The sequence below is a fragment of the Leptinotarsa decemlineata genome, unplaced genomic scaffold (genome assembly GCF_025532065.1).
Source record: "Leptinotarsa decemlineata unplaced genomic scaffold, Ldec_3_MD MMD2_P_RNA_scaffold_6, whole genome shotgun sequence".
In the NCBI taxonomy this organism is placed as follows: Eukaryota; Metazoa; Arthropoda; class Insecta; order Coleoptera; family Chrysomelidae; genus Leptinotarsa; species Leptinotarsa decemlineata.
Window position 1 is genome coordinate 12,253,873 of NW_027412533.1, and position 20,719 is coordinate 12,274,591.

General features: G+C 34.3%; 1 protein-coding gene and 1 long non-coding RNA gene across 2 annotated transcripts in view; one reads left to right on the forward strand and one right to left on the reverse strand.

Moving 5' to 3' along the window:
• LOC111511382 (kielin/chordin-like protein) overlaps window positions 1-6,328 on the forward strand; it is a 39,066-nt gene extending 32,738 nt beyond the window's left edge. The window contains exon 6 of the mRNA XM_023167396.2: window positions 6,072-6,328. Within this exon, the coding sequence (XP_023023164.1) occupies window positions 6,072-6,182 (111 nt within the window). The 3' untranslated portion in view covers window positions 6,183-6,328. The remainder of the gene's footprint in view (window positions 1-6,071) is intronic.
• Window positions 6,329-19,528: 13,200 nt separating this feature from the next.
• LOC111511383 (uncharacterized) lies at window positions 19,529-20,490 on the reverse strand. Its single transcript, XR_002722910.2, has 2 exons — window positions 20,250-20,490; window positions 19,529-20,172 (listed from the first exon to the last, which is right to left on the reverse strand). It is a non-coding gene; the product is annotated as an uncharacterized lncRNA (long non-coding RNA).
• Window positions 20,491-20,719: the final 229 nt, after the last annotated feature.

Below are 20,719 nucleotides of genomic sequence, written 5' to 3' on the forward strand. Positions count from 1 at the left end.
AAGACCGGATGGAAGAACCCACAAATTCCAGATGATCCTTTCTAAGACGTGTATTCCAAGTATCCCCGAGCAGCTTGACGATGGTTGCACTGGAGGGCATTTTGGAGTGAATAGAACCCTGGTGAAAGTGCGTGAGACGTGGAAGTGTGGGGTATGCGCTGTGACCTGTGCTCTTCGAGAAAGGGTCTGAAGACAAGGCAAAGAGAAAAGTTGAAACAGTGCCTCAGTGGGTGCCCTTTCGAAAGAGTCGCACTTATGGTTATGATGGACTACTCTTCCAAATGGCCTGAAGTAGTAGCCTCATTTAAAGTGAAAAAAAGTTAAGTTTGATTATTCAGACTAGTCAATTATTGGTGAACCTATGGGAAAAAACGTAACAATATCTTCTCTCAATGGAAATTAAGAAATATGGTTCACAAAAAATGACAATTTTGATGAATTGCTTATTGAGAACAATCTTTGTAATGATAAAAATTCATTTGAAAATATTTTTTCCGTCTATTGAAAACACTTTTCCATTACAAGTTGGATCATCTCCTGATGATGCTAACTTGATTAGAGAAACGCGTGTCAAGAGACGGTATTTCAGTTCTGGTTTGGGGAAATTTATTTCTATTAGTTCATTTCACGTCAAAGGTTACAATTGCACCTATCGAAATATAATTTACATTTGATGAAGTAGGAATTTGTTCTGAATAATGAGAAAATTATTTTATACTTGCTGGAAATCAAACCCTTATAAGCAAAAATGATGAAAAATGTCATGAGAAATGAGTTATACAAGTATTTATGAAAGTATTCATGGCAAAATTTGAAAAGATATATAGATAGATACATAGTTTTCGAATTGAAAATATGAAAATCCATGTCGGTAAACTCAAGTGATGATAAATTTCATGAAAAATGAATTGTACAAGTTTTTATGAAGACTTGAATGGTCATTCATGAAGATATAAGTGGCAAAATTTTAAAAGATAGATAGATAGATAGATAGTTTTCGAATTGAGATTATGAAAACTCAAGTCAGTAATAAAAATATAGTTGAAATATACCAAAAAATATCATCGGTTCATCAATTCATGGGAGTACATGTTTGTATAACTGGACATGTAAAAAAACGTGTAAGACATATATAAACTCATTTGTCTAACCGATATAAATAATAAAATACAGTGATACCTACTATCGTATAAATCAAGTATATAGTTGTAAGGATTATGGAAATTTTGCAAACTAATACTAGTATCAAATTATACAAAGAACATGTCGTTTAGGCCAGTCTCAACTCCCTACACTGAGAGTTATTGGACTGACACCCATCTAAAAGTGTTTTCCCCGCCGCTCCCAGAAAAAAACCGGTAAACCGAGGCTAGCCACTACTATACTTTTTTTTATATTTTCGAGGCAGGACCGGCTTTAAAAACTCAGCATGAATTGTTGCAAATGCAAATTGGTTATTGGTGACGAGAATTATTTGGAATGTGACTCGTGCAAGAGACCAATACATAGTCAGTTTGCCTGCTCCGAACTAACAGCATCAGAAATGAAATGTATGTCACTCAAAAAGCGTACACTTCGGTTTTTATGCGAGGACTGCTGTAGCGGATTACTACAAATTCCCTCTATTGTTCAATCAATTGAAGCACTGAAATCTGAAATTGAAACGTTGAAGCATCACAAGCCCGAACCCCCAAGTCTACCCTCGCATGAGACAGATATCAACTTCAACGAGATAATTGCAGAAATGACGCAAGGTGAAATTTGGAAAAAGAATGTGATGATTTTTGGTTTGCCTGAATCTGATAATTCAGTTGATAGAACTACTGCCTCAGAAATATTAAACGCTGCTGATCGTGATATAGGCCAACAGGGAAATTTTAATATGAAAGTATTTAGGGTAGGCCACCTGAACGTGAACGCAAATACACCAAGGCCTCTTAAATTAATTTTGCAATCGCCTGAAGATGCAATGTCAATTATTCGTAAAGCCAAAATCGTTAAAGGAATAGCAAAATCGTCAAGCAATACAAATCTCTGAAACAAGAGTAAACTAACCGATTGGCTAAGGGCGAGCTGAACATAAGCATCAAATACGTGAATGGGGAACCAAAAATAACAAAAACCCGTTAACTGTGCCTAACCAGGAGCAACACTCTCTTCTTCATTGCTATTATCAGAATACTCGAGGCTTAAATACCAAAACCCAAATATTTAATGAAGCTGCATCAGCTGCTGAGTATCGACTCATAGGAATCTCTGAAACCTGGATACATTCCAACATAAATAACTCCGAACTATTTGGTGAGTAATATCAAGTCTTTAGATCAGATAGAAACCTCAATGCGAACTCGGTGTCAAGAGGCGGTGGTGTTTTACTGGCGGTTACAAATGACTGTGGTGTTACGGAAATAGACATATCGGATCACAGACAACAGTTCATTAGTATTGATATTGTCGGTTGTAAAATATCATATTATTCTATTGGTATTTGATATATACATACCACCAACTGCTAATAATGTACATGTGGAAAATTTATTTGAAACACTAGAATCACTTGAATTACTATATGATAAAAATCTACTAATATTTGGTAATTTTAGCCAACCATTTTTTTAAATAAGGTATCAGAGGAAAAAATCTCAACTTGCAAAATCTCCAACAATTCATCAGTTTTTATGACCTGAAACAACACAACAATGTACTCAATAAATCATATCGACTCTTAGATCTCGTACTATCTAACAATCATAGCTGTAATGTCATTCATGATGACCTATACCATTCATCCCTGAAGATGAATATCATCAGGCTTTGAATATTTCTCTTGTATTTAAGAAACAGGAAAGTGGAATTCCATATGATAACAAAGCGTTTTTTTTAATTTTCGTAAAGCGAATTTCCCTCTACTCTATTCTTTGTTTATGAATACAGATTGGTCTGTTATTGAAAACTGTACCGAAATAAACTTTGCAATAAACACCATTCTATGCAATAATTCATTCAATGTGTTCCTCTTAGACAGAATTTTACCAGTAAATATCCACCCTGATTCAACAGGGATATCATAAACGAGATCAAACTTGAAGATAAATTATTTAAAAGATTAAAATCAAACTATTCAGAAACTTTACGTGATCAATTTAGTAATCTACGTAGGACAATAAAAACCTAGATATCACAAGCCTACAAGGAGTACAAACAGAAAGCAGAAAATTCAATCAGAACTGATCCCTTCTCATTTTGGACCTATATGCATAGTAAAAAAGGCACTTCAAGAATTCCGAATGTTTTAATTCTTAAATGATAGAGAACTGAAAAACCCTACTTCAATAGTGAATGCATTTGCTGAATTCTTTGGAAGTGTGTATGTCCCTTCTGAGAGTAGTAATAATAACCCCTCAAGAAAAACAACAAATTTTCCCACAATATCAATAAATGCATTCTCCGAAGAAGAGATTTTGCAAACTCTCAGAAAATTGAAACCAAAATTCACAGCGGGAGATGAAAAAATTCCGAGCTTTCTTTTAAAAGAATATGCATACATTTTTGCAAAGCCACTTCAAATAACTTTTAACATGACCTAAAAGACTGTGTGTTTTCCCGATAGATGGAAAGTATCTGAAATATGTACAATACATAACAATTCTGTCCAACTTTGCAAAGGTCTTTGAGATGTGTCTGTATAACAACATTGTTCCGAAAGTGAGAAATAGTATAACTTCATATCGACATGGTTTCATCAATAAACTTTCAACAATAACTGATATTATGTGTTTTACACAAACGGTCAGCACTGCGTTAGATAAACAGCTACAGGTTGATACAATCTATACAGACTTCTCAAAGGCCTTTGATAAATTGAATCATCAAATTCTACTGAATAAACTTTTTTCTGTTGGTTTCGATAGTCAACTGTTAAATTTACTACAGTCTCATCTTCAGCATCGTACGCTATTTTTAGAATACAAAGGACACAAATCTAAAGAATTCACTTCAACTAGTGGTGCTCCTCAAGGAAGTAATCTAGCTCCTCTTCTATTTTCTTTGTTTATAAATGATATTGTTTCAAATATATCTAGTAACATATTACCCTTTGCTGATGACTTGAAGATTTTCAAACCCATTGAATCAACGAGGACTGTCTTATTCTGCAAAAGGAAGTTAATTCGATACATGAATGGTGCATACTAAACAAGCTTCCACTGAATATTCAAAAATGTAAATTTATGAAATACACCCTCAAGCACAACAATATACAGTTTGACTTTGCAATAAATTATGTCACTTCAGAACAAAGCACTGAAACTAAAGATCTAGGCATAATATCTGATAAGAAACTTAGCTTCACGTCACAAATTAATCAAATCACAACTTCTGCAAAAAAATGCTTGGCCTTATCTTCAGGACGTGTAGAGACTTTCAAAACCAAGAATTTTTCCATAACACTTTTTAATGCATATATCCGATCTAGTCTGGAATATGGTTCCCTAATCTGGTCACCTATATACAATGTGCATATACAGCAACTCGAATCTTGTCAAAGAATCTTTATGAAATACATGGCTTACAAACTGGACGGAGCTTATCCATCCCAAGGAATTGATAATAGAGTGTTGCTAAATAGATTTGCCCTCTTATCCTTAGAAAACTGAAGAACATATAATGCCTGTATCTTCATATATAAATTGATTCATAATCTGGTTGACTGCCCTGATTTGTTATCTCAACTAGATTTTCACGTACTGAGACGAAGTAGTAGAAACGAACTTTTTTTCTATTTGCCTTTGCCTAGGATCAACGTATAAATTTATAATAGTTTCTATTCAGAATGTGATATTTTTGTTGTTCCATTTAGACGCTTCAAGTATATAATTCGTAACAAGCTATTTTCTATGCAAGTGGAACTAGAATCTAATTTCAACCCATAAGTGAAATACTGTGTTTCAACTCTCTGCACACTGCCAATTCTACTAGAATTCTATAGTATATGTTTTTTTATTATTTATATATGAATGTATCACTGTTTGTATAATATCTATACTACTCTATTACTCTGCTGATTTTATATGCTATTCATTATATTCCATTATACTCATGCTTAGTCATAGAGCTGTAAACTTAATTATATTTGTCTTGTTAGACAATACACTTTTTTTTTATAAAGTCGATGATTTCCGATAATGGAAAATAAAATTTTTTCAGAGTACCATTCCCCGAACTAGGGAAGCGAATAGCAAAAAACACGTTGGTCATCGCCTCATCTGCCCGTAAACGAGGTAACCAACCGCCTATCCGAAATCTGACCAATTCTTTGTATATGGAAAGAAAACATTTCTTTTCACATATAGTCAGTGGGCATTCTTGAAGACTGGCTATAAATCAAATCATCTAAAGGAACAATTCGTTCGTTTGACAGATGTAGCCTCAACAAGATGGCAGTTATCAATTATCAAAATTCGGAAGTCCCTGTTGGGAGACTTATCATATACATTATGTCTACCTAATAACTGTAGGTAATGTAATATTGTACCTACTTGTAACTATTTATTCGGTTAGCAAATTGCACAACAAGGTTTCAGCAAAACTGTACAATATCAAATAATTCATTTGTCAGTAAGAAAGTAGGTGAAATGAGTTTTCACTAGAATGTTCTTTATTCTATGTGAATTCTATTCTGTTCAGTACTGAGGAACGTTTCAATGAAGGTGTGTTTAAAAAAATATTCATATTTCCACGCCATTCTGGTTGTATGACCTAGTCCACCCACAATTTACTAAATAAGATATTTTTCCTATAAATTTTAAAACATTTAGTTCTATAATGATAAGGATTTCACCATATTGGATTTAGGATGACATCACTTTGTCGTACCTCGCTCATCAAATCTTTGAAACCCATAATTTATGGAAATGATAAATTGTATCGATGAAAAACAAATGCAAATAAAGATGGCAACAATACTTCTTTTGTTCAACATAGAAACACAAGTATTTCTTTCATTGATGTAAATGACTCTACCACATCTTTTATGGCAAAAATATCCAATAAATAATGTGATATTCTTTCAGGGCTCGATGCAGATTGCCAAAATACTTCCATACGTCACAGAAGAAAGGCTTTGGTCTTGTATGCAAATATCGTCAAACCTCTCACCAGAATTCCAAAAACCCATTTCTTAAACCTAATATTTTTTTGCACATACTTGTGATACCAATTATCCAACGAAACATGTCGACAAGAACAATATTATCAAATAGATTATCAATTTTTGAAACGCATTTGTTATTGATTTCTCTGAAGACATTGTAATAAATAATCAACATGATTTTGCAATTTTCCACGAATCATCCTATTTCCACAAATCATTGTCCTACGTAATTCCTCGATACATCCCTATCATCATAAAGTAGCAGCATTCAATAATATGATTCACAGACTATTGAATTCTACATTATCAGAAAGTAATTTTCAGAGAGTTTCATCAAACAAATTGCTATCAACAGCGGTTACAAGGTAGATATTATCGACTCCATTATTTCCAGAGAACTACGAGCTCAAAACATTTACCAGATCTATCCCATTCCAAGAAATGATAATATAAGCGTCCAAGGACTTTGAGATATTTTGATAAACCCACCAATAACGTGGTTCGTTTCCTTGAAAAGAAAGACTTAGATGTGCCTTATTGGACAAATAAGTTGATCGAAACTTTACATTGGCCAAACATGAAGATCTTTATTACAGAGAGTGGAAGAACAAAGGAGTAGTTTCTTGAATGTGAATACCAATTCCACATTTGTAAACCATCTTTTGACAGAAGGGCAACCACGACTATGACGAATCATATTTGGAAGAGAAAGATTGAAACCCAATCTTTTGAAATTCTTGGAAATTATTAAAATCAAGAATTCGAAAAATCAACTGAATGCCTACATAGAATTGAATTCTTACCATTTGTTAAATATATTGTACTGAGTAACCTTTCAATAAAAGCATTTATTATTATTATTATTTTCTATTGTGGAAATTGGCAATTAGTTTGCTGAATGTCCATTTAATGAATTAGTAATTTTTTTTGGAATGTTTCCAACATTTTAAATTAGCTTATACTTGAACTCTTGTGAAATTATCAGTCATGAAATAGGTAGTTCCTTTTATAATGCTCAAAAAACATTAATTACTTTATACCTAAACTCTGGTAAAAGTATTAGTCATTAAATAGGTGAAAGGGTATATGATTCAAATTGTTATACTTATTATACACTAATTAGGAAGAACTAAGTCTGTATGAACAGCCTCAGGAAGCTAATGAATACGAAAATAATTTGGTGGGAACTAGCGTCTATTCATTTTCTAAGCAATACACACTGATTAACGGTGATGGCACATTAGACAACAGAACACTTTCAGACTTTCTCCACCCAACTTAACTATTTTCAACAATGCAGTGTTGCCACTTCTATTAGAAAGTAATAGCAACTTTAATTTTTTTATTCAAATAGAACACCGTGTATATAATATAATTTTTGGAATCAACAATAATTACCTAACAATATTTTCTGATATTTCCCTTCATCTATCTGTTACCGTTTTCGAAATATGAATTAATTTCAAATTTTTTCTTCGGAAATCATGACCTCTAAAATTGCTGATATATTTGTTTCAAGGAATACTATGGTACCGAAATTCATTTTGGAGTTAGTGATGCTTGGAGGCTTTCCAAACTTCAACCGTATCTCCATTTCTTCAATACGGGGTGGTTAAAAATACAGTTTTTTTCGTAAGCTTGAAAAGTGACTGAAAGTTGATTATTTCAACTACATATATACAGTGTCACCGATAAAGTCCGCATCAAATGGGAAACTTTTTTATTTATCGTTTTATGTGAAATTTGATTTTGGCAGTAGATTTTGCTTAAGGAATGATGTCAAATGGCGTCTACAAAATAGGTCACGTGATTTCCTTAACCTGTCAAAATTGACATTTAAAAAAAGAAACATCGAAAAATGACATTATTCTTCAAAATATCCAAAAATATCAAAGGATAAAAACATTTTCTTTTGTAATTTTACACCCACACACCAAGTTTCAAACCCATAATAAGTATTTTATATTTTCACTATTTTTCCGCATTCCTGCTTTTTCTACTCAGCAAAATTTAAGCACACCTGTACTAAATCATTTATTTTAACTAAACTCGTCACCGAATTTCTTTTTTTGTAATATAATAATATTTTAAGAGCCTCTTTGATGTTAAAAACAAATTTTGAAAAATAAAAGTTGTCAAACTTGATGCAAAGTTCATCTAGTTTCAACGGGGCTTTCAAAACTATACAGTACTTGAGTTTTTTAATGAGCAAATGGCCTCACAATATGAATTAGAACAAAACGGAACATTAGGAAACATCATTTCGTGATTCTTGAAGCCCATTCAATAAAAGAAAAAAACTCATAGTATTTACATTTACCTACTCCGCTAACAACACTAGTTTAAAAAAACTGGGTAGGCTGTGAAAAAATATGAAACTACATAATGTGTTTTAGAAAACGTCACTGTCACTGAATAAATTAATGCCCGTTAGTTCAATGTAATGTATGAAAGTTAAAATAATATGTTATCTTCACAAGAAAAAATTGAAATTGTGCTAATTTGTGGTGAAAACACATTGCTTCGACAAGTGGCTGATATTTTTAACGCAAGACATCCTGGTAGACATGTACAGCAATCCACTATAAGTAGGATTTTAAAAAAATTTAAACTGACTGGTTCAGTTGCAAATACTTTTAAAAAACGTCATAATCCATCACGCAATAATGATGAGGTTCAGTTGGCTGTCTGCCTGGATGTTATCGAACAGGGAAAATCAAGTATTACCAATATTGTAGATAGAACTGGCGTTAAAAGAGAAAGCGTAAGAGCAATTTTACATAAAAATAAATTCAAACCCTACAAACCCAAATTTATAAATACCTTAAAGGAAAGAGATTTCGATGTTCGACTAGATTTCTCTTTCTGGTACCAAGGAGAAGTAGAATTAAACAGAAAATTTCCTTACAAAATCCTATGAACCGACGAAGCTACCTTCACATCGAACGGCGTAGTCAGTTCCCAGAATTGTAGGTGGTGGGCTCAGGAAAATCCTCATTTTGTGGTAGAATGTCGGGACCAATATTCATTTAAAACAAATGTGTGGTGCGGTGTTTTAAATAATCAGGTAATGGGACCATTCTTTTTTAGACACAATTTAACTTCTCAGGATTATTTGCAATTTCTAAATACTGAGATCAGTGATATAGTGGACAATATGCCGGTTGAAATAAGACACAGTCTGTGGTATCAATGTGACGGGGCTCCTATTCATAGTTCAAGACAAGTCAAAGAGAAACTATTAGAAATGTTTAGGGGCAAAGTTATTGGGCGAAATATGAAGCAAATATACTTAAAACAAATCGTTTATAAACAAAGACCTTTTCGTGACGTGATTCACCTAGAAACTGTTATTAGAAACTCTATTTTAAAGATAAACCCTGTGAGTATCAGCAACTCAATAAAAGATGTATCAAGAAGGACAATTATCTGCATAGAACGCGATGGAAGACATACAGAAATGTAGTGTATTTAATATCGTGAGTCTTTTTTCGTGTTTTTTGGCTATTAGGTATAGGTACATGTTTATTTTCAGTTCCTTTTAATTAAGATTGAATTCCACTGTATTTTTTGTTAAAAAAACAATAAACACTCTAAGATATTGTTTTCTAATGTTCCGTTTTGTTCTAATTCATATTGTGAGGCTATTCGCTCATTAAAAAACTCAAGTACTGTATAGTTTGGAAAGCCCCGTTGAAACTAGATGAACTTTGCATCAAGTTTGACATCTTTTATTTTTCAAAATTTGTTTTTAACATCAAAGAGGCTCTTAAAATATTATTATATTACATAAAAAGGAATTCGGTGACGAGTTTAGTTAAAATAAATTATTTAGTACAGGTGTGCTTAAATTTTGATAAGTAGAAAAAGCAGGAATGCGGAAAAATAGTGAAAATATAAAATACTTATTATGGGTTTGAAACTTGGTGTGTGGGTATATAATTACAAAAGAAAATGTTTTTATCCTTTGATATTTTTGGATATTTTGAAGAATAATGTCATTTTTCGATGTTTATTTTTTTAAATGTCAATTTTGACAGGTTAAGGAAATCACGTGACCTATTTTGTAGACGCCATTTGACATCATTTCTTAAGCAAAATCTACTGCCAAAATCAAATTTCACATAAAACGATAAAGTTTCCCATTTGATGCGGACTTCATCGGTGACACTGTATGTATTATTACAAATTCAGAAAGCTGTTTCAATTCAATACCTTACTATGTATATCATGCTTATACCTAAATAGTCAAGTTTTAGACTCGTGAGCATTTATTTGTGAAAATGTCCCATTCGATATATATTTTGTAAGAAGACGTAGTTAAATTCTGAAAATATTGACATTTTCATTACTTCAGAAGTTTCAAAAACCTCCAAAACGATGGAGGAAAACTGTTCAAACGAAGTTCTTATGAATTTGTCTATTATTTTTGGACAATGTCATAAAATTATCAGCAGTACATGTAGAAAGTTCAACAAAAGGTATTCGAATCTACCGCGAATGAACCTCAATAAATTTATACGAATTCAAAACAATTTCAATGCATTTGGATCAACTCCAAAAGGATCAAGGAATTTTGTAACTCGTAACTTCTGAAGACAACCAGAATATCATATTTTCACGCATCTCCTGAGTCATCGATAAGAAGTGCTAAAGAAGATTTGGAAATGAAATATTCATCGGTTCAAAGAATCTTCCGAAAACATAAAATTCATGATTATAAATTCATCAAAATTCAAGCAATGGAGCTCCAAGACCCTCAACAGAGAGTTGAATTTTGTGTAATGTTGTAATGTGTAATGTGAAAATTTTTCGAGCTCATGAATATTTTGAAATTTTCTTAAAATATTGATGAGCGAGAAAAAATTCCCGCATATTAATTTGACCTCGCGTGGTATTCGGCAAGAAAATTCCACACTGAATAGTGGTGGAAAATCAAATATTTTTAAAATTTATTTTTCCATTCTCAACAATGCAAATTATTTTCTTCATAAAGTCACCAGCGAAACATAAAATGTGTGGTCGACTTGATTGTTGAGTTGCCATGGTAGGTAAGTGAGACCCTAACCTCGAAATTATTATTCCAGTTTTGAAGATGTCAAGTGGCAAGACGTAAAAAAATGTTTCGCTTCGGTCAAGAAAATAAATAAAATATTCACCAGTAGATTGAACAGGAGACACCCGCGAAAACCACGAAATCGAAGTCAAACGAATGGAGGGAGTTTATAAAGTTTTGCGCAGAAAAATCGTATAATTTAGATAGAGCGGATATACCTGTGGAAGAACTGGCGCTTATACTTGAAGACTATGGGTTCAACATGCAAAAAAAAACTCCGAAGACTACAAGGAGAGTGTTATCAAAGTTTTATGGAATTCCACAGCCAAGTAGTTGCAGAAATATTTTTTTAAAAAGTATAATCGCAAATTCAATCCATTCTCTGACATAGAATTTTTGAACGCAAGAGCTGCAAAAAATTTTAGGCGCCGGAAGCTACAAATGGATCCAATCAAGAGAAAGGAAAGTTCATTTGCACTATCAGCAGACGAGCTGAAAAAAATCATTGAGTTCTGAGACGAAAACACTCCGGAAGGACTGCAAAAAAAAGGTTTTCCACGTTGCTGGTCATGAATTGACCTGGAGAGAAAATGGAAGAGCGGCAGCACAATTCGAATATCTAATGGACGAAATTGACAATAGTGGGGAACCAACAGGCTGCATTGAGTATACCCCGGTTTTCTTCAAGACCACCCAAGGCGGTTCAAAGAAAATGGCTGATAGTAAGTGACTAATACCGAATACACTCAACGAAGAAATATGCCAGTAAGACGAATCGTTCATTTTTGACGCCAAATCCAAACTGGAATAACCCCAGTTCCAAAGGCTGGTACGAGAACAGTCCAGTTGGACAAAATACAATATTTCCCTCGTTCAAATCCGCTGCATTATTGATTGGAATTGATGTTAAAAAGATCAAAATAACAAATTATTCTCTAAGGGCCCCTGCTGTTTCAACTTCAGCCAAAACGGGAATTGGAGAACAGCAATTGATTAAATTCCCGGTCACGGTAGCAGCAGTTCAATAAAACCATATCTGCAAACAGACTCGGGCCATCATCAGGAAATTATGATGCAATGAGGTCTGTTTCAACTTTGGCAAAGACGATTCAAGAATCTCTGAATCAAGAACAAGCAACTACTTAAAATCGACCTGCCATAGTTTATAATAATTGCGTTTTCCATATAAAAAATAATTACAATTGTTAAAATGATATACATAATTAGATTTATTATCACTTGTTATCATTCATATAAAATAAAAAACTAAAACCCCATCTATTTTTTCATGTTATTTTTCAAGTAATGGAAACCTAGTTAGCCAAATATAAGAAATTTACTTTACGTCGAAGTTTCGATATCATTCTCTAGGTATGGGATACAAGCCTGCTATAATTCTGAAACGTTTATTCATTGTAGTTGCATGAAAATGACAACCTGAAGCGTAATATAATATATTCTTTTATTTTATATCAATTTTGGATTACTACAAGTGGTAGAAAGTTATAATTTTATCAAATTTAATATGCTTTACAGTTTGGGTACCAGCCATCTGATGGCTTCTCAGCCTGCCCTTCAAGATCCTGTGAACTGTTGATTCTACTGATTGTAGTATCTCAAAAGTGCCATTTAGGAAAATATATTATATAATATTCTTTCAATTTATACTTACTTGAGCTTACTACAAGTGGTAGAAAATTATAATTATAGTTTTTCGTGAAGCTGCATAAACAGATTCATATATATATATATATATATATATATATATATATATATATATATATATATATATATATATATATATATATATATATATATATATATATATATATATGAATCTGTTTATGCAAGTGGTAGAAAATTATAATTATAGTTTTTCGTGAAGCTGCATAAACAGATTCATATATATATATATATATATATATATATATATATATATATATATATATATATAAATATATAAGAAATCTAGAAAGGTTAATGCAGTCAAACTGCTGGAGAATAATTTCATGAAAATCAAAAAATATATAGATAAGTACTTTTTGATCATTCCCATATTGATTTCAATTTGAGAGCCACCGGTAGACAGCTGTTTCAGCCTATTGGGCATCGTCAGTACCGGACAGGCGGTCCTCTACTTGAAGAAAAACCAAGAAGGTACTTGATAAAAATAGCTGCGTTAACGCAAGCGAAACATAAGTGGAACCACCTATTGGCGGAAATATATAACTATACTTTTGTGTTCAACGTTTCGGCCCCCATTTTGGAGCCATTTTCAAGAATTTGTGGCTTGACGCCGGGGCCTCTGCCTACTCCCCATGTCGCCAAGACGGTACCTGGAGCAGCCCCGGAGAAGTACCCGGCTAAGCGTGGAGTTGCGGAAGACCTTCCGCTCCTAGGTCGCTTGTCGCATGGAGATCAGAGCCGGCGGGATCTATAATCGGTTGCCTCCTGGCATCCCGGATTCAATCCCGGATCTTTGGCGTCTCGCGCTCCCTGCATGATCGCAAAAATCGAAGGCAAGACCTTTTGTCAAGAAAATATTCGAAATTATTATATATATATATATATATATATATATATATATATATATATATATATATATATATAGTACCCTACTACTAGTACCCTATCTATCTAAAGGCGCCGCGGGGGTACAACTGGCTACCACGATGGCACTAGGCCAGACCAGAGGGTTCCCTACGCTCTCTAACATCTAGCCGACACACTGTCCCGACTCGACCTACCTATACTCCTAGCCCGAGGGAAGAGAACAGCCTCCGGAGGCCGTTTAAAGCCCCCAGATACCAGTGCAATGGGACAGCCCACGTAGGCTGCCCCGTAGATATGCTGGATCGGCGTACCCTACGATGTATTCGAGCCTGGGTAGGTCGAATACGTCCAAGAAGGCCGGCTAGTGGGTCCCTCGATGCGGCGTGACGCCGGAAGTTACGAAGTACGAATTCTTTAGTAAGCCCTGATAAGGGCAATGCTAGAACTAAAAAGTTCAGTTTACAGCAATCAGTCTTGAAAAAGACCTTTTGATTTTGTATCCTGGCCTTGATGAAGGCCAATATGCTCCACAGCGACGTCGATAACGAATTCAATTTGGGAAGTAAGTTTTGTTTTACTTCCCAAATCTCAATTCGGAGAAACTGCAGCTGAAGACCACCTTGTACAATATCTCTATATTTATACTCGTATTCAACCAATGTCCAGTTCTCATTAATTTCGTTCCAAATACTGTGTTTTCCACAATTCCAATAGAAACTATATCGTCGTAATACAATATTCTATGTAACAAATCTCCTCAGACAATAATTCCAAATTCTGCTTGGATTTCTCTTTCTTTATCTGAGATAATCGCCAGCTGAAAAGAACGGTTTACGGCGTATACTCAACTGAAAGAAGTCAAACACTACTTCGCGGCGCGCTATATTTATATGATTTCGGCGAGCGCGCGCAAGCTCCGCCCACTTGGCTCGGTGCTTAACTAACTATGCTTAACTAATTTCCATTTACAATCAATGCTCACACGTTTTCTCGCCTGTCCCCTTTTCAGGCTCCATCGTGCAGCTTTTAAATATACAAAGGAGACCTTAACTAATCTAATACTAAGCTACTGTCCGCATGGCGCGGATCCAGGTGGTGTTGCCCTTCGCGGGGAGGAGGTGAGAGTCGCAGATCGTCCACGTGAATGACCCGACCTACACCCCCCGGCACGGAGTCACACCAGTTGCGGCATTGACTCTGGTTCTTAAGTTAAACATAGTTTCTGGTAGGAAACGCTCCCACTGCGACTCGTGCTTCCCGACTAGGGCAGCCCGCAGCATTTTCTTTCTCTTGTACCCGCTGTTCAACTGGGTTCGCCTGCTGATGATAACCCGGACTAGTTCTAAGTTGGATCCCATGTCTCTCGCGAAACTGCTCCCAGTTTTGTCCCCGGAACATGACAGCACCATCAGTGACTATTGTTTCTGGGAATCCCATCCGATAACCAATCTTTTGTGCCACAAACTCGATTACAGTATTCGCCTGAGCAGATTCCACTGTACGGCTTTCTACCCATTTGCTAAAGCAATCCGTGGCTAAAATGATGTATCGGTTTCCCTTTTCACTAGAGCTATAGGGTCCCAGACATCAATGGATACAATCTGCCAAGGTCGTTCCGGTTCGTTAGGACGCAAGGGGGCGGCCTCCTGAGGAGGACTTCTCTGGGTAGTCGCGTAGGTTAAACATGTATTTACGTATGTTGCAATTTGTTGACGCATATTAGACGAATAAAAGTGCCTACTAATTTGGTTTTGAGTTTCCTCAATCCCAGGATAACCAGCGCCGTCGTGATAGCGTTTGATGAGCGTATACCAGCAATGCCTTGGAAATAATAGCCTTTTCACATTCTGATTCGGTTCGATATAATATAATAAGTTATTATCCATAACGAAATCGTGCGGAATACGTTGCTCGTATTCAGACGGTTCCGGGTTAGCCCGGGCTCTTTCAATTCGGATCCGGAAACGCCAAACGCTATCACTAGTTTTCTGCAGCTCAGCGATCTCTTCAAACCAGGTCTGCATCTGGTTTAGTGCATCAGGATCGCTGGCCGTCAGACAAACCATGTCACAGACGATTACGATTTGAGGTCTGTTCTTCTTTGCTTTTTCGCTTTCAAAACGATCCTTTTTTCGATCGGATCGTCACACGTGAAGGAAAGTGGGGCCTCTATGGTGAAGAAGACGTTCAGGACATCGATGAGCCACCCAGGCACTTCCTAAAGGAGAAAACCCACCAAACAAAGACCATGGTATGGTGGTCAACGACTAGTGTGATATACTATAGTTTTCTGAAACCGGGCCAAACCATCACAGCAAAGACCTATTGTGAGGAAATCGACGAAACGTATTGAAAATGACAAAACTGTTGAAACAATCTAATACTAATGAAATAATGTTTAAGTTCTAATAATATTTTGCTGAAAGGCCAATTTTTCTAAATATTTTCGAAATTTATATTTGTCATTGACAATTATACAAGTTGAGTCTAAATATTGAGTAAAATACAATTTCATGAGTAAAACTAAAATGTTCAATATCATATCAATTCATGACATTCCGAAAATGATTTTAGGTCCCTCAAAAAATATGACTGAATTCTTCGTCTTTTCACTGGCAGCTCGTGATCTTGGAAAGTGAGAGGTGGTGGACACCTGACGTCACACATTTTATTTCCGTGAAATTTTAATCCGTCTTGTAACTTTGCTCTCAATATTTCATTTCCCAGGCAAATTGACAACCAAACAGGGTCTGCTCTTGTAGCATAGAGCAATGAAAGTGGATCCAATTTTCTTTGAAATCAAATAGTTTCTCACAACAACAACCTAAATCAAAAGGTATTTTTTGCATGAAACGTCAAATTTCTTGTTGAATTTTTTTTTCCAAAGAAGTTTTTTGTTTGAGCAGCAAATTTCACTTTTCACTTTCCAGTACCAAAGATGCAGTTTTCAATATTTTTGTTTTCATCAGTTTCTTAGGCAGATTGTCACAAAAACAGGTTATATCCTAATTTCTTACATCCGAAAACCGCCTGTAGTCCAGTTAAAGACTTTTTTCCCATATAATTCTTGCCAAACAACCCTTATGTCCATAAAACACTGGATTTAGGTTCTACTTACTCTCTACTTCGAACTGTCCTTGTACTGGAGGTTGCCTTCATCCCACTCCTTTTCGGGATTGCGGTAAAGGCAATGGGTAGAGTGAATAAATCTATGCAACTTTTGTTTCATGAAATTTTACATGAAAGTCAATAGTTGTCGACTCATTCGCCAGCGAGTGTCAATTTTTCAACCGATAAACCGTTTTCTGGCGGTTTCTCGTAAATTACTCTAAAAAAAATAGTATTTCATTGAAAAAAATCGTTCTTAGTGTGTCTTCAAGTTCAATATATCATGGTGTCTTTGAGTCCACTGCATACGGAGCAGGTATTAGATTTAATTACATCAAGGAAGTTGTTTTTTATTTGTCAAATGCCAAAAATTTTAAAATATCAACGAGACGTAACCAAAAAATAATGCATTTTTGAAAGAAAACTCATGATTTTTTTTGATGTGCTTGCAAAACCCATCATTTTTATTCTGTATAAAAATTAATGACATCAAAAATAGGTTAGTCATGACAAGAACTATGTTAGATCCTGTTTTTTTTCAGAAAAAATATATGTAAAAATGACCATCTATTTACTGACTTAATAAAAAATTCATTACTAATTTACAATTCACTTTCACATCTAAAAGTATGACCGGTTTGAAGTGTTGACTTTTGAAAAAATTTGAGCTTGATGGGAAATTAACATGATGAAAAAAAGGACCTTTTCTTCAAATAACTCGAAAACTATATGATGGAATAGCAGATACTTGATGAAAATCCATAACTGATGTATTCAAAAAACACTTTATTGTGAGATAAAACACGCCCGAAGAAGCCATTATATGGCGAAACACGTGTTGCGTTTACTATCGATTATACGCACGCAAAATATAGCTGCAATGTGTATTTATTACTGATTTGATTGAAAATTATGGAGTTATTTTGAAAAAGATGTATTTTTTGCAGAATTACAACGATGCTCTTTTCGATTCAATCTTTTTTTCCAAACTAAGCCCTTCAAACCGGTCAGACCTCTACAGCATATTACAAGTGCATAGATGAAGTCAATTGTAAAGTGTTTTTTTTTTCAATTGCCGAAAAAATGATGTTGAAATAAATAATTTCGACGAAGATATCAGTGAAGTTCGAGTTCAAAGTGGAAATATAATGAAACTTCAAGTTTATAGTCGGAGTTTGGAATAATCGAGTTCAAAGTGGGAGTTTAATGAAATTACGAGTTCAAAGCCGAATTTTAACAAAAATATTATCATTATTATCATAGACCCTTGAGATGGAATATTCACGTCAATCATGAGAAAAATAAGCTAAAAGGCATATTATTCGAATTCAAATATCTTACAAATTTCTTCAGCACAGAGGACTTAAAAACATATGATGGAATTGGCCGATACTTGATAAAAATTCGTAACTTATTCAAGTAAGATTTCATTGTGAGTTTACAGAATCGCAACATGTGTTTCGCTATACAACTTCCTCAAACATTTCCATGAAGACTGTCAGTAACATAAAGTGAAACGTATGTAATTTCAGAAAGGGGCGGTGTAGCCTCCAATGACCTATATAACTCAAATTTTACACAAAAGGTGATTCTAAGAATAATTTATAGAAAAAAAAACATCAATTAATTCAGCGATTCATTTTTCTTGAAAAATGATATGTTTGGTATGAGACAACGTGTTTATCATCGAGTTCTTATGAATATCCATAAAAATGAAATCAAATTTGAAGACACTGACCTTGCGAAAAAACTATTGGCCAATATTCAGTGGGGTTTAAGTGTAAAATCTACTTCCATATTACATCAAACAGATAAAATATTGAATTTAATTGAGTATAGCATTTGACATTCGAAAAGCCATCAAATTCAACTACATCAGCTCACCAAATAATAATAAACCAAATTTCTGTAGGTGGTAGTCACCAGCAAGAATAGGTACGTACTAGGAGGTGGAGCCTAATATATCTTGATTGAACAAAAACAAACTGTATTTCATTATTCATTTTTCATCTTTTAATACTGTATTTGAACATTTTTGTGGTCTTCAATGAAGACGCAAGTCAAGTAAAGTATTATTGAATGTGGCCAAAGTTGGTCCAAACTTCACGATTTGTACCTTCTGACTAACTACTTTGAGAAGTATTTCCTACTGTAAGAATAATTTGCATTGTCTCAACTGACGAATTTTTCTCTCACTTACCGCTTACAATCGTTATCATTAGTGATTATTCATAAACCACCATCACAGTTTTCAAGTGAAAAAAATATCTGAGAATTTTGTTTTTCATATCTGTTCATACAAGCAACCGAAGTGTAATCTGCATCCTACATTAGCAATTGAAATTATAATTTTTGCCATTATTTTATCGATAGTGGGTTTTAACTCCCAAATGATATGTTTTCTTTAAATAGGTACTTTCGAAGCTGTTTGGCCCGAAATTCTGAAACATCTTCAAGTGCTTGTTGAAAATTAGTGCTGATGAGTTAGCAATGATTTCATCGAAGACGTTTCTTTCCAATTATAAATGTTTAATGAGAATGTATTTTTTTCCCTGGATGAAACGCCTCTATTATTTAAAAGATTTCTGGTTTCACCTATTGTTAATAATAGATTATGTTTGTTTGGTATGAATTTTAATATACTTTCATAGTCCTTTAGATTCACTATTTTTCCATATATTTATTCAATTTTTTCATATTATCTACCTCAGTATCTTATAGAAATTTCAGTTTCCGAAACTCAATGTCACTAAAGAAATTTATCAATTTTCAACAAAAAAATATTTTCACTTCTTTGAGAATATCTCTCAAACTTCATTTACACACTGCTGCTTTTTTGTAACATTCGAGTCGAATAATCCAAATGATGTTGCAGACAGTACTGATTGAATTAAAGGGGAAGATATCACCACCATATCCCCGTCCATGCCATTTTTCATTCCATGCCATTGGATTTGCACAAACAAATTTGTTTATTTCTTCAGATCTGCAGGTAACTTGCCTGCTGCAAATGGAACTGTAGATTTTCATATTATCGTGATAAATTCTTCCCATATCCCCATAAAAATATTATATATTTCTTTGTTTCTTCAGTGGAGTGAAACATTCAGTGATTTTTAGTTCTCTGTCCCTTTTTCCTTTTCTTATTGTACTCAAACTGGAATAACTGCCATCACACATTTTGCGATTATGGAGTTGTAATCCAAATTGTAGCGTTTTCTTTAAGAGTCTGTTTTCTAGACAGATGGACAACCAATTTGGATCTACTTTAGAAGCAGAAAATAATGAGAGAGGATCCAACATTCTGAAAAATTAAAATTCACTCTCAGTGTCACTTGAAATATGTTTCGGTGACAGTTCAGAAGAAAAGTGTCAACTCACCGAAATATTATCAGCCATATTTCCTTGGGAAGCAACTGACAGCACCAAAGGGCTGTGGAAGATAGTGAAAGATACATTTTTATTATATGAACTCAAAACATCAACTGAGGTGGAACTGTTTTCATGATGACCATACGTCAGTTGATATACCTAACTAATAGAAGGACTCTAATTGAGATCTTGTTTCTAAAAACATTCGACAATCGTTCAAAGTATTTATTAAGATGCATGTTACTCGAGTAGCGACTCAAACTCACAAATCTGTCTACCAATATGACTCATTATTTCATTTCATTTGAACTAGAAGCTTTTCCAAAATAACATTGGATAGCGTTAATATCGCTGTTCATGTGATATAGTGCCATGTTGCGCATTCCATAACGTAATAATATGATTTGAAAATTATGATGACACCGACATTGGAATCAGGGGATTGTTGGATAATACTGAGCCCCTAAGGAATTGAGCCT